Source organism: Schistocerca nitens, chromosome 3 (genome assembly GCF_023898315.1).
Source record: "Schistocerca nitens isolate TAMUIC-IGC-003100 chromosome 3, iqSchNite1.1, whole genome shotgun sequence".
Classification (NCBI taxonomy): domain Eukaryota; kingdom Metazoa; phylum Arthropoda; class Insecta; order Orthoptera; family Acrididae; genus Schistocerca; species Schistocerca nitens.
This window is the reverse complement of record NC_064616.1, coordinates 488,194,113-488,207,923: the sequence shown is the minus strand read 5'-3', so window position 1 is coordinate 488,207,923 and position 13,811 is coordinate 488,194,113. Positions and strand designations below refer to the sequence as shown.

General features: G+C 42.7%; 1 protein-coding gene across 1 annotated transcript in view; it reads right to left on the bottom strand.

The window, feature by feature from the left end:
* Positions 1-13,811, bottom strand: part of LOC126249636 (uncharacterized) — a 624,823-nt gene that overhangs the window by 279,083 nt on the left and 331,929 nt on the right. Inside the window, exon 3 of the mRNA XM_049951313.1 lies at positions 6,096-6,233. Coding sequence (XP_049807270.1) covers positions 6,096-6,233 — 138 coding nt within the window. The remainder of the gene's footprint in view (positions 1-6,095; positions 6,234-13,811) is intronic.

Here is a 13,811-nt window from a genome sequence, read left to right as displayed (position 1 = left end):
AATGGTAAGACAGAGATTTAGGAACCAGGTTTTAAATTGTAAGACATTTGCAGGGGCAAATGTGGACTCTGACCTGTAGATTAAAACTGAAGAAACTGCAAAAAGGTGGGTATTTAAGGAGATGGGACCTGGATAAACTGAAAGAGCCAGAGGTTGTACAGAGTTTCAGGGATAGCATAAGGGAACAATTGGCAGGAATGGGGGAAAGAAATACAGTAGAAGAAGAATGGGTAGCTTTGAGGGATGAAGTAGTGAACGCAGCAGAGGATCAAGTAGGTAAAAAGACGAGGGCTACTAGAAATCCTTGGGTAACAGAAACAATATTGAATTTAATTGATGAAAGGAGAAAATAAAAAAATGCAGTAAATGAAGCAGGCAAAAGGGAATACAAACGTCTCAAAAATGAGATCGACAGGAAGTGCAAAATGGCTAAGCAGGGATAGCTAGAGGACAAATGTAAGGATGTAGAGGCTTATCTCACTAGGGGTAAGATAGATACTGCCTACAGGAAAATTAGAGAGACCTTTGGAGATAAGACAACCACTTGCATAAACATTAAGAGCTCAGATGGAAACACAGTTCTAAGCAAAGAAGGGAAAGCAGAAAGGTGGAAGGAGTATATAGAGGGTCTATACAAGGGCGATGTACTTGAGGACAATATTATGGAAATGGAAGAGGATGTAGATGAATATGAAATGGGAGATACGATACTGCGTGAAGAGTTTAACAGAGCACTGAAAGACCTGAGTCGAAACAAGGCCCCCGGAGTAGACAACATTCCATTGGAACTACTGACCACGTTGGGAGAGCCAGTCCTGACAAAACTCTACCATCTGGTGAGCAAGATGTATGAAACAGGCGAAACACCCTCAGACTTCAAGAAGAACATAATAATTCCAATCCCAAAGAAAGCAGGTGTTGACAGATGTGAAAATTACCGAACTATCAGTTTAATAAGTCACATCTGCAAAATACTAAAGCGAATTCTTTACAGAAGAATGGAAAAACTAGTGGAAGCAGACCTCGGGGAAGATCAGTTTGGATTCCGTAGAAATGTTGGAACACGTGAGGCAATACTGACCCTACGACTCATCTTAGAAGCTAGATTAAGGAAGGGCAAACCTACGTTTCTAGCATTTGTAGACTTGCAGAAAGCTTTCGACAATGTTGACTGGAATACTCTCTTTCAAATTCTAAAGATGGCAGGGGTAAAATACAGGGAGCGAAAGGCTATTTACAATTTGTACAGAAACCAGATGGTAGTTATAAGAGTCGAGGGGCATGAAAGGGAAGCAGCGGTTGGGAAGGGATTTATTCAATCTGTATATTGAGCAAGCAGTGAAGGAAACAAGAGAATAATTCGGAGTAGGTATTAAGATCCATGGAGAAGAAATAAAAACTTTGAGGTTCGCCGATGACGTTGTAATTGTATCAGAGACAGCAAAGGACTTGGAAGAGCAGTTGAACGGAATGTATAGTGTCTTGAAAGGAGGATATAAGATAAAAATCAACAAAAGAAAAACGAGGATAATGGAATGTAGTCGAATTAAATCAGGCGATGCTGCGGGTATTAGATTAGGAAATGAGACACTTAAAGTAGTAAAGGAGTTTTGCTATTTGGGGAGCAAAATAACTGATGATGGTCGAAGTAGAGAGGATATAAAATATAGACTGGCAATGGCAAGGAAAGCGTTTGTGAAGAAGAGAAATTTGTTAACATCGAGTATAGATTTAAGTGTCAGGAAGTCATTTCTGAAAGTATTTGTATGGAGTGTAGCCATGTATGGAAGTGAAACATGGACAATAAATAGTTTGGACAAAAAGAGAATAGAAGCTTTTAAAATGTGGTGCTACAGAAGAATGCTGAAGATTAGATGGGTAGATCACATAACTAATGAGGAAGTATTGAATAGGATTGGGGAGAAGAGAAGTTTGTGGCACAACTTGACTAGAAGAAGGGATCGGTTGATAGGATATGTTCTGAGGCATCAAGGGATCACAAATTTAGTATTGGAGGGCAGCGTGGAGGGTAAAAATCGTAGAGGGAGACCAAGGGATGAATACACTAAGCAGATTCAGAAGGATGTAGGTTGCAGTAGGTACTGGGAGATGAAGAGGCTTGTACAGGATAGAGTAGCATGGAGAGCTGCATCAAACCAGTCTCAGGACTGAAGACCACAACAGCAACAGCCAGGTGAACGACCGAAACATGCGCTATTGGTCTGTTGGAACGTCATCGTCCATAGGATGTAAACGTGTGGTGTGGGATAGTGAACCATCAGCTCATAGGCCTGTTTTTCACAGATAGAACACTGAACGCGCACAAGTATCGCAGCCTCCCAACAGACCATCTTCCACGATTGCTGGAAGACATTCCTCTGCAGACTAGGATGAAGCTATGATACCAGCATGAAGGCTGTCGAGCCCATAGTGCATGAAGTACTACAGCATGTCTTCACGAATCGTTTCCAAATTAACTTGGCCGGCTGTTCCCCGGATTTGACGCCCGTGAGCTTTTTTCTGTGGGGAAAGCTGAAAGACGCTGTCTTCAAGGACACACCTACTACACCCAATGATATGCAACGACGTATTACTGCAGTCTGCTCGGACACCTCCGCTGAAATGCTAACTCGTGTACAGCAGCCGTTCCATACCAGACTAGACGCATGTATTGCCGCTGCCGGTGGGCAGCAATTTGCGGTTGTTTGATGATGATGCTGTGGTGAACGGCGAGGTGCCAAAGTTGAGTGACAGCGTGAGAATACAAGATGACTTAAACGAAAGTGTTACGAATGGTAGCTAGCTCTAAATGCAGAAAAATGTAAGCTAATGATGATGAGTAGGAAAAAAAAGCCGTAATGTTCGGATACATCATTAGTAGAGTCCTGCTTGACACAGTCTCGTGGTTTAAATATTTGGACGTAACGTTGCAAAGCGATGCTAAATGGAAAGAGCATGTGACGATTGTGATAGAGAACGGTCGACTTCGTTTAATTTGGAGAATTCTAGGAAAGTGTGGCTCATCTGTAAAGCAGACCGCACATAAGACGCTAGTTCAACCTATAATTGAGTACTGCTCGAGTGCTTGGAATCCGTACCAGGTTGGATTAAAGGAAGACATCGAAGCAATTCAGAGGCGGGCTGCTAGATTTGTTACTGGGAAGTGAGAACAACACACAAGTGTAACGGACATGCTTCAGGAACTCAAATGAGAATCCCTAGAGGGAAGGGGACATTCTTTTCGAGGAGCACTACTGAGAAAATTTAAGGAACCGGCATTTGAAGCCGGCTGCAAGACGATTCTACTGCCTCCAACATTCATTACGTGTAAGAACCACGAAGGTAACCTACTAGAAATTAGGTTTCATACAGAGTCATATAGATAGTCGTTTTTCCTTTGCTGTATTCGTTAGTGTAACGGGAAAGTAAACGACTAGTAGTAGTACTGGGTGGGTACACTTCGCCACGCGTCGTGCAGTGAGTTGCGGGGTATCTATGAAGGTGTACCTGCAGGATTTGAACACATCCTGTGATGGTCATTTATCTTATTACTGGTCGGACTCTACGTAACTAGCGCATGCCCTTGCGTTGTTCTTTAGTGTGCGCTACCACAGGTATTGTACAAGTGTCAGTGTGAGAAGTTTTCAAAATACGATACCTCCTAAACGACTCGCACTAGAATCCTCCAACTAACACTAGCGACATTATAATTTACCATACATTTAGTTTGTTAATGTCAATACACTTTCGAAGTATTATTACAACCTGTTGATTGACTAAAAGTAAGAGCCACCGACTACCAATCCACTCTGTGAAAACTGCACATCAATAAAACTTTCCACATCCGCAATATTTGCGGTGCAAGTTTTAGGTGATTCACCCGTATGTGGCTTCCAAAAATGTTCGTAGCTCACATATGGCTACTACACTCTACGCTGGAATGGTTCAAATGGCTCCGAGCACTATGGGACCTAACTTCTAAGGTCATCAGTCCCATAGAACTTAGAACTACTTAAACCTAACTAACCTAAGGACATCACACACACCCATGCCCGAGGCAGGATTCGAGCCTGCGACCGGAGCGGTCGCTCGGTTCCAGACTGTAGCGCCTAGAACCGCTCGGCCACCCCGGCCGGCTCTACGCTGGAGCATGGAACCTGAATATAGACAATATATTAAGATTATATGACTGTATTAATAGGTTTTTTTTTTTTTTGTTTACGGCAATTTTCACTGTCCAAAGGTATCGTGTCCAAGTATTTCAGTTTCTTTGTACCACGTATAATGGCTTCAGTGACGCAGTATTTTACCATACCGACTGTGGTAAATAATTTTATGTGAGTATGGTATATTACATCATGACACTTTCTCCAACGTTCTCATCATATGTCATTACACTGAGAGTTAGATCGTCAAATAAATCTCACATGTTTTCTCCACTGTTATACAGGTAACCTGTTGTTGATCGGATTTGAGCCGTAGGTTACACACAACGCCTGAGGAACTATTACAGAAACATCACTTTCTTCAAGGATGTAACTCTCCGAAGAGGAGCACCTCCAAGCATCGGCCAGTAGTAGTATGGTGGTACGGTCGCGTCACGAGTACCCGCTGTCGGTTGTGCGAGGGGCACGAGAGAAAAGTGCCCCTTGCGCATGCGCCACATGTGTAGCGACGTCCTAGTGGTAAGCATCAGCCGTCTTAAGTCTGGTAAGGGGGCCCATGATGGTACATTTGACAGTACCGTCAGCACCAGCTGACATAGCTACAAACTGTTAAGGCGCGAATAGCAAGATAAAACAAAAATAACCAATCTATGTTCGCTTCTGGCGAAATTTTCTCTCAAAATGGCTCTGAGCACTATGGGACTTAACATCTGAGGTCATCAGTCGCCTAGAACTTAGAACTACTTAAACCTAACTAACCTAAGGACAACACACACATCCATGCCTGAGGCAGGATTCGAACCTGCAACCGTAGCGGTCGCGCGGTTCCAGACTGTAGAGCCTAGAACCGCTCGGCCACCCTGGCCGGCGAAATTTTCTCTCCAAGTGGTAATACCGCCGACCACTGCTTATGCCGGCCGGAGTTGCCGAGCGGTTCTAGGCGCTTCAGTCGGGAACCGAGCGACCGCTACGGTCGAAGGTTCGAATCCTACCTCGGGCATGGGTGTGTGTGATGTCCTTAGGTTAGTTAGCTTTAAGTAGTTCTAAGTTCTAGGGGACTGATGATCTCAGATGTTAAGCCCCATAAAAAAAAATCACGACGAACCGTTGTGCCGACGCATTCGAAATATGAGTGGAGACTAAAACCTGGGTTGGCCAGAACTACTCTCTGTTACCCTACGTTTTCAGTCAGTTCCATTCGAACACATGATATTGGTATTTAAGAGACCACATTGGTGATGCTTCTCTTACAAATCGCCGCCGAGGATACGCTCTACCTCTACCGCACATTTCTGCTATCCGTGTACGACCATTAGTCTCATACGAGGTATTGAGAAGTTTCTTTACAGCATCAGAGGTAAACGCCGTGAGGTCTGGTCAAGGGTATGGCCCTGAACGCATCTCAGATACAAACAAATCCTACACGTCAATGGATTGCTATGATGTGTGACTACATCCAGTGTTCTAACTGGATGTGACCAGGTCGAACAGATCGTAACCTTGTTGAAAGAACCAGGTAGACATTCGCCTAGAGTAATCAGAGGAAACAATCAGGAGGGCAGTACGTGGATTACAACCCACCTCCTCCAGAATACGAATCTAGTGAATTACGTTATTACTACGCCAGCTCACTCTGTTTCTCCAACAAAGAACTTCTTTACCAACAAACTTCACTGAGTGTAGAATTTCTTTCTTGGCACTCTCATTCAATACATGCATTACTATTTTCTCACACGTGACGGGATTAAAGAAACGGGACAACATTGCCATTTGCGTATCGAAATTTTATCCTTCTTTATTTAGTAACACAATTTTCATAGTACAGCGTTTTACGATTCTTCACTAGGTGAACATCCCTGATAATCGCTCTACGTAAAAAACAACAAGAACAGAATGCTGCAGTCCAATTAACAAATTAACACAACGTACACCGCTCACGTGCTCTGCTTCAATTTCAGCCGCTGCCAAGCGTTTGAGGAACAGTGGTTTCACAGTCTTTTGACTGTCTTCAAAATTTCCAGTCCACTTGCCAACGTCGGTACTGCAGCGTTTCAGAGTTCCCAGCACCTGCAACAACACAATGTTTCCACTATAGTGAGCTATAATTTCAGATACCAGCGTGCTGTCCCGTGTTCCTCAATACGGTTAAATACTTATCAAAAATGGAAAAATATTCCTTTCTTGAAGGAAAATTCTGAATGACTTAGTATGTGAAACCTTAAATACTATGGACATTCATTCATCTAAACGTTAAATAATTCTCTGGTATATATATGAAAAATCTAAATGTAAACATACAATTGCTAACTGTCTGTCTTTATGGTAAAGAAAATTGTTTCATCTCAACGAAAGAATTCAAAAAGTACAAGATTTCAAACAAAGTATTTGTTACATTAATCACTGAGATAACGTGATCATAGTCGTTATTTAACCTTTCTAAGAATTTCTCACACAAACTGTATTATTGTTGTTGTGGTGGTCTTCAGTCCAGAGACTGGTTTGATGCAGCTCTCCAAGCTACTCTATCCTATGCAAGCTTCTTCATCTCCAAGTAACTACTGCAACTTACATCCTTCTGAATCTGCTTAGTGTATTCTTCTCTTGGTCTCTCTCTACGGTTTTTACCCTCCACGCTGCCCTTCAATACTAAATAGGTGATCCCCTGATGCCTCAGAACATGTCCTACCAACGGATCCCTTCTTCTAGTCAAGTTGTGCCACAAACTTCTCTTCTCTCCAATTCTATTCAGTACCTCCTCATTAGTTACATGATCTACCCATCTAATCTTCAGCATTCTTCTGTAGCACCACATTTCGAAAGCTTCTATTCTCTTCTTGTCTAAATTATTTATCGTCCACGTTTCACTTCCATACACGGCTACACTCCATACAAATACTTTCAGAAAAGACTTCCTGACACTTAAATCTATACACGACGTTAACAAAGTTCTCTTCTTCACAAACGCTTTCCTTGCCATTGCCAGTCTACATGTTATATCCTCTCTCCTTCGACCATCGTCAGTCATTGTGCTTCCCAAATAGCAAAACTCATTTGCTACTTTAAGTGTCTCTTTTGCTAATCTAATTCCCTCAGCATCACCTGATTTAATTTGACTATATTCCATTATCCTCGTTTTGCTTTTGTTCATGTACATCTTATATCCCCCTTTCAAGAGACTGTCTATTCCGTTCAACTGCTCTTCCAGGTCCTTTGCTGTCTCTAACAGAATTACAATGTCATCGGCGAACCTCAAAGTTATTATTTCTTCTCCATGGATTTTAATTCCTACTCCAAATTTTTCTTTTGTTTCCTTTACTGCTTGCTCAATATACAGATTGAATAAAATCGGGGAGAGGCTACAACCCTGTCTCACTCCCTTCCCAAATGCTTCCCTTTCGTGCCCCTTGCCTCTTAAAACTGCCATCTGGTTTCTGTACAAATTGTAAATAGCCTTTCGCTCCCTGTATTTTACCCCTGCCACCTTCAGAATTTGAAAGAGAGTATTCCAGTCAACATTGTCGAAAGCTTTCTCCAAGTCTACAAATGCTGGAAACGTAGCTTTTCCTTTCCTTAATCTATCTTTTAAGCTAATTCGTAGGGTCAGTAATGCCTCATGTGTTCCAACATTTCTACGGAATCCAAACTAATCTTCCCCGAGTTCGGCTTCTACCAGTTTTTCCATTCGTCTATAAGGAATTCGTGTTAGTATTTTGCAGCCGTGACTTATTAAACTGATAGTTCGGTAATTTTCACATCTGTCAACACCTGCTTTCTTTGGGATTGGAATTATTATATTCTTCTTGAAGTCTGAGGGTATTTCGCCTGTTTCATACATCTTGCTCACCAGATGGTAGAGTTTTGTCAGGACTGGCTCTCCCAACGCTGTCAGTAGTTCCAATGGAATGTTGTCTACTCCGGGGGCCTTGTTTCGACTCAGGTCTTTCAGTGCTCTGTTAAACTCTTCACGCAGTATCGTATCTCCCATTTCATCCTCATCTACATCTTCTTCCATTTCCTTAATATTGTCCTCAAGTACACCGCCCTTGTATAGACCTTTTATATACTCCTTCCATCTTTCTGCTTTCCCTTCTTTGCTTAGAACTGGGTTTCTATCTGAGCTCTTAATGTTCATGCAAGTGGTTCTCTTATCTCCAAAGGTCTCTCTAATTTTTCTGTAGGCAGTATCTATCTTACCCCTAGTGAGATAAGCCTCTACATCCTTACATTTGTCCTCCAGCCATCCCTGCTTAGCCATTTTGCACTTCCTGTCGATCTCATTTTTGAGACGTTTGTATTCCCTTTTGCCTGCTTCATTTACTGCATTTTTATATTTTATCATTTCATCAATTAAATTCATTATTTCTTCTGTTATCCAAGGATTTCTACTAGCCCTCGTCTTTTTACCTATTTGATCCTCTGCTGCCTTCATTATTTCATCTCTCAAAGCTGCCCATTCCTCTTCTACTGTATTTATTTCCGCCGATGTTGTCAATCGTTTTCTAATGCTCTCTCTGAAACTCTCTACAACCTCTGGTTCTTTCCGTTTAGGGCATGGATGTGTGTGATGTCCTTAGGTTTGTTAGGTTTAAGTAGTTCTAAGTTCTAGGGGACTGATGACCACAGATGTTAAGTCCCATAGTACTCAGAGCCATTAGAATTCTTTCCGTTTACCCAAGTCCCATCTCCTTAAATTCCCACCTTTTTGCAGTTTCTTCAGTTTTAATCTACAGTTCATAACCAGTAGATTATGATCAGAGTCCACATCTGCCCCTGGAAATGTCTTAGAATTTAAAATCTTGTTCCTAAATCTCTGTCTTACCATTATATAATCTATCTGAAACCTGTCAGTATCTCCAAGCTTCTTCCATGTATACAATCTTCTTTTATGATTCTTGGACCAAGTGTTAGCTATGATTAAGTTGTGCTGTGTGCAAAATTCTACCAGGCGACTTTCTCTTTCATTTCTTTCCCCCAATCCATATTCACCTACTATGTTTCCTTCTCTTCCCTTTCCTACTGTCGAATTCCAGTCACCCATGACTGTTAAATTTTCGTCTCCCTTCACTATCTGAATAATTTCTTTTATCTCATCATACATTTCTTCAATCTCTTCGTCATCTGCAGAGGTAGTTGACATATAAACTTTTACTACTGTGGTAGGTGTGGGCTTCGTGTCTGTCTTGGCTACAATAATGAGTTAACTATGCTGTTCGTGTAGCTTACCCGCGCTCGTATTTTTTGATTCATTATTAATCCTACTGCTACCGAACTTCACTAATTCCCACTATATCTAACTTTAACCTATCCATTTCCTTTTTCAAGTTTTCTAACCTACCGACCCGATTAAGGGATCTGACATTCCACGGTCCGATCCGTAGTACACCAGTTTTGTTTCTCCTGATAACAACGTCTTCCTGAGTAGTCCCCGCCCGCAATCCAAATGGGGGACTATTTCACCTCCGGAATATTTTACCCAAGCGGACGACATCATCATTTAACTATACAGTAAAGCTGCATGCCCTTGGGAAAAGTTACGGCTGTAGTTTCCCCTTGCTTTCAGTCGTTGGCAGTACCAGCACAGCTAGGCCGCTTTGGTTAATGTTACAAGGTCAGATCAGTCAATCATCCAGACTGTAGCCCCTGCAACTACTGAAGAGGCTGCTACACCTCTTCAGGAACCACACGATTGTCTGGCGTCTCAACACATACCCGGCCGTTGTGGTTGCACCTACGGTACGGCTATCTGTGTCGCTGAGGTCCATGGTTCATGGGGGGACAAACTGTACACACAACATGTAATGGTTGCTGTAGTCCTAGACGAACTAGACATGGCCAACAGGTAAATTAACCATTAAAGTCCAGCTCATGAAATACTCGAATTACTATTTCAAAAGACTAACCGCAGTTGTTAGAATCAAACATGGTGTATAATGTGTTCTTCGCCACACCACAAGTTTTAATGCAGTACTGCGGCACGTGTTATGGAATGAGATCGAACTTTTTATCTTGTTTGTTAAGAAACTTTTTTAAAACTGTGTTTGATCACTGCCTCTTTACGCAGTAATTCATGAAAGTGTTGTCAAATTACCTTAGTGAATGTTTGACGCTGAGAATACCTACATACCAGTGCAACTGCTTACAATACGGGATGGTTTAGGTGTACATGAAGAAAGCGGTTCCACTGATCAACAGTATTAGCTATTAACAATGCAGTTAAATATCCTGTTTTATGTGAATTATCACTCTTACAGGAACAGTTAAAGAAAAATAAATAAATAAAGAGTATTGCAACAATACTGTTATTGCAGAGTACATACAATACAGACCAGTTCCTTTACAGAAACACCTTTTCGTATCTACGCTGTGCCGTTCTATTATACCCCGTCTCTATACTCGAGGTGCATATCGGCCGCAGCGCGGGATAGCCGCGCGGTCTAGGGCGTTTTGTCACGGTCCGCGCGGCTCCCTCCGTCAGAGGTTCGAATCCTCCCCCGGGCATGGGTGTGTGTGTGTTGTCCTTGGCGTAAGTTAGTTTACATTAGATTAAGTAGTGTGTAAGCTTAGGGACCAATGACCTCAGCAGTTTGGTTCAAATGGCTCTAAGCACTATGGGACTTAAGATCTGAGGTCATCAGCCCCTAGACTTAGAACTACGTAAACCTAACTAACCTAAGGACATGACAAACATCCATGCCCGTGCAGGATTCGAACCTGCGGCCGTAGCAGCCACGTGGTTCTGGACTGAAGCGCCTAGAACCGCTCGGCCACAGCGGCCGGCTCACCAGTTTGGTCCCTTAAGATCTTACCACCACCGCACATCAGCCATGTCACCATCAGCTGATTCACCCACAATGAAACGCTGCTCACTTGCAGATATAAAACTGCCGGAAGCAAAACAAGAGACAGAACTAAACGGTTAGCAACTAGAGGAGGAAAAGGGCATTTAATTGGGCTTGACAACAGCCAGTATCCTTAGCCAGCAGAAAATTATTCTGCACAAATATTAGATACATCTCATATAACATATACTGAATTGGTGACCTTGTGATTAATAAAATCAAATCACTCAACAAACAACCATTATCAGCCTTTTAAAGCCTTTTTTTTTTTGGCCATCTGAATTTGATCATAGAGGCATCTTACGATTTGTTTAGTTATTATTTAGTTTTTAATATTTCAAAATAATACAATATTACAGGTGGATATTCAGAAAAAAGTACAAGTTTTCGTGTACATCTATATCTACGTGATTACTCTGCTATTCACAATAAAGTGCCTGGCAGAGGGTACAATGAACCACCTTCAAGCTGTCTCTCTACCGTTCCACTCTCGAACGGCACACGGTAAAAACGAGCACTTAAAGTTTTCTGTACGAGCCCTGATTTCTCTTATCTTATCGTGATGATCATTTCTCCCTATGTACGTTGGTGGCAACAGAATGTTTTCGTAATCGGAGGAGAAAACTGGTGATTGAAATTTCATGATAAGATCCCGTCACAACGAAAAACGCCTTTGTTTTAATGATTGCCACTCCAATTCACGTATCATGTCTGTGACATTATCTCCCCTATTTCGCGATAACAAAAAACGAGCTGCCCTTCTTTGTGTGTACAAGGTTTAGCATAAATTATGTCAAGATGAAGTACGTGACGTAGGTTACGCATAGTAGTTTGATTGGCAGTGCAGCATAAACTGATAAGATCCTTTGATACAGGGTGTAACGCTTATAATGGTAGATATTTTTATATCTGGTACTTTAATATGTGTACACATCAGTTTGTTGGTTGCTTTTCTCTGCGTCGAACTGTCTTCCCACCAACACGTCACAAACTTTACGACCTGATGTTTCCTGCACAGTGGTACTGCACCATGAACGAGGAGAATACGGCAAGTGCCATAACCATATTTCCCTGAAACTTCGCTCATTAAAAGAGGAGTCACAATAAGCGAACAAGTATCTCGGCTTATCTGTGGATACTCGACCGTTTGTGACAAAACGGCCGTACAAGTTTTCCAAGTAATTTAGATATCTTTTACCGCACATTAAGTTCCGCCCAACTGGTGACATAGTGGCTATTGCCTTTGATTGTTATTTATGCGTCCCATGTTCTAAACCCGATTACAACTTTTATTTTTTAAACGCGATTTAATTATAAGTGTTCGCGCAAAAGCAGGTTTGCCACAGCGAGACTTTTCCGTACACTATGTGCTCAAAAATATCCGGACACCTGGCTGAAAGTTCGTTGCTAGAATTCAATATGGTGTTGGCCTACCATTAGCTTTGATGACAACTTCCTCTCTCGCAAGCATACGTTCAATCAGGTGCTGTAAAATTCCTTGGGGAATGGCAGCCCATTCTTCCCGGAGTGTTGCACTGAGGAGCGGTATCGATGTCGGTCGGTGAGGCCTGGCACGAAGTCGGTGTTCCAAAAAGAATGGTTCAAATGGCTCTGAGCACTGTGGGACTTAACTTCTGAGGTCATCAGTCCCCTAGAACTTAGAACTACTTAAACCTAACTAACCTAAGGACATCACACATCCATGCCCGAAGCAGGATTCGAACCTGCGACCGTAGCGGCCGCGCAGTTTCAGAGTGTAGCGCCTAGAACCACTCGGCCACTCCGGCTGGCTGTTCCAAAACATCCCAAAGGTGTTCTATAGGATTCGGGTAAGGATTCTGGCTCAAATGGCTCTGAGCACTATGGGACTTAACATCTATGGTCATCAGTCCCCTAGAACTTAGAACTACTTAAACCTAACTAACCTAAGGACAACACACAACACCCAGTCATCACGAGGCAGAGAAAATCCCTGACCCCGCCGGGAATCGAACCCGGGAACCCGGGCGTGGGAAGCGAGAACACTACCGCACGACCACGAGCTGCGGACGTAAGGATTTTGTGCAGGTCACTCCATTACAGGAATGTTATTGTCGTGTAACCACTCCGTCACAGGCCGTGGATTATCAACAGGTGCTCGATCCTGTTGAAAGATGCAATCTCCATCCCCGAATTGCTCTTCAACAGTGGGAAACAAGAAGTTCTTAAGCCATCACTGTAGGCCTGTGCTGTGATACTGCCACGCAAAACAACAAGGGGTGCAAGCCTTCTCCATGAAAAACACCACCATACCATAACACCACCGCCTCCGAATTTTACTGTTGGCACTACACACGCTGGCAGATGACGTTCACCTGGCATTCGACATACGCACACCCTTCCATCGGATCGCCACATTGTGTACCGTAATTCGTCACTCCACACAACGTTTCTCCACTGTTCAGTTGTCCAATGTTTGCTGTCATTACACCATGCGAGGCGTTGTTTTGCATTTCCCGGCGTGATGTGTGGCTTATGAGCAGCCGCTCGACCATGAAATCCAAATTTTCTCACCTCCCACGTAACTGTCATAGTATTTGCAGTGGATTCTGATGCAGTTTGGAATTGCTGTGTGATGGTCTGTACAGATGTCTACCTATTACACATTACGACCTTCTTCAACTGTGGGCGGTGTCTGTCAGTCAACAGACGAGGTGGCCTGTACTATTTTGTGCTGTATGTGTCCCTTCACGTTTCCACTTCACTATCACATCGGAAATAGTGGACCTAGGGATGTTTCGGAGTGTGGAAATCTCGCGTGCAGACG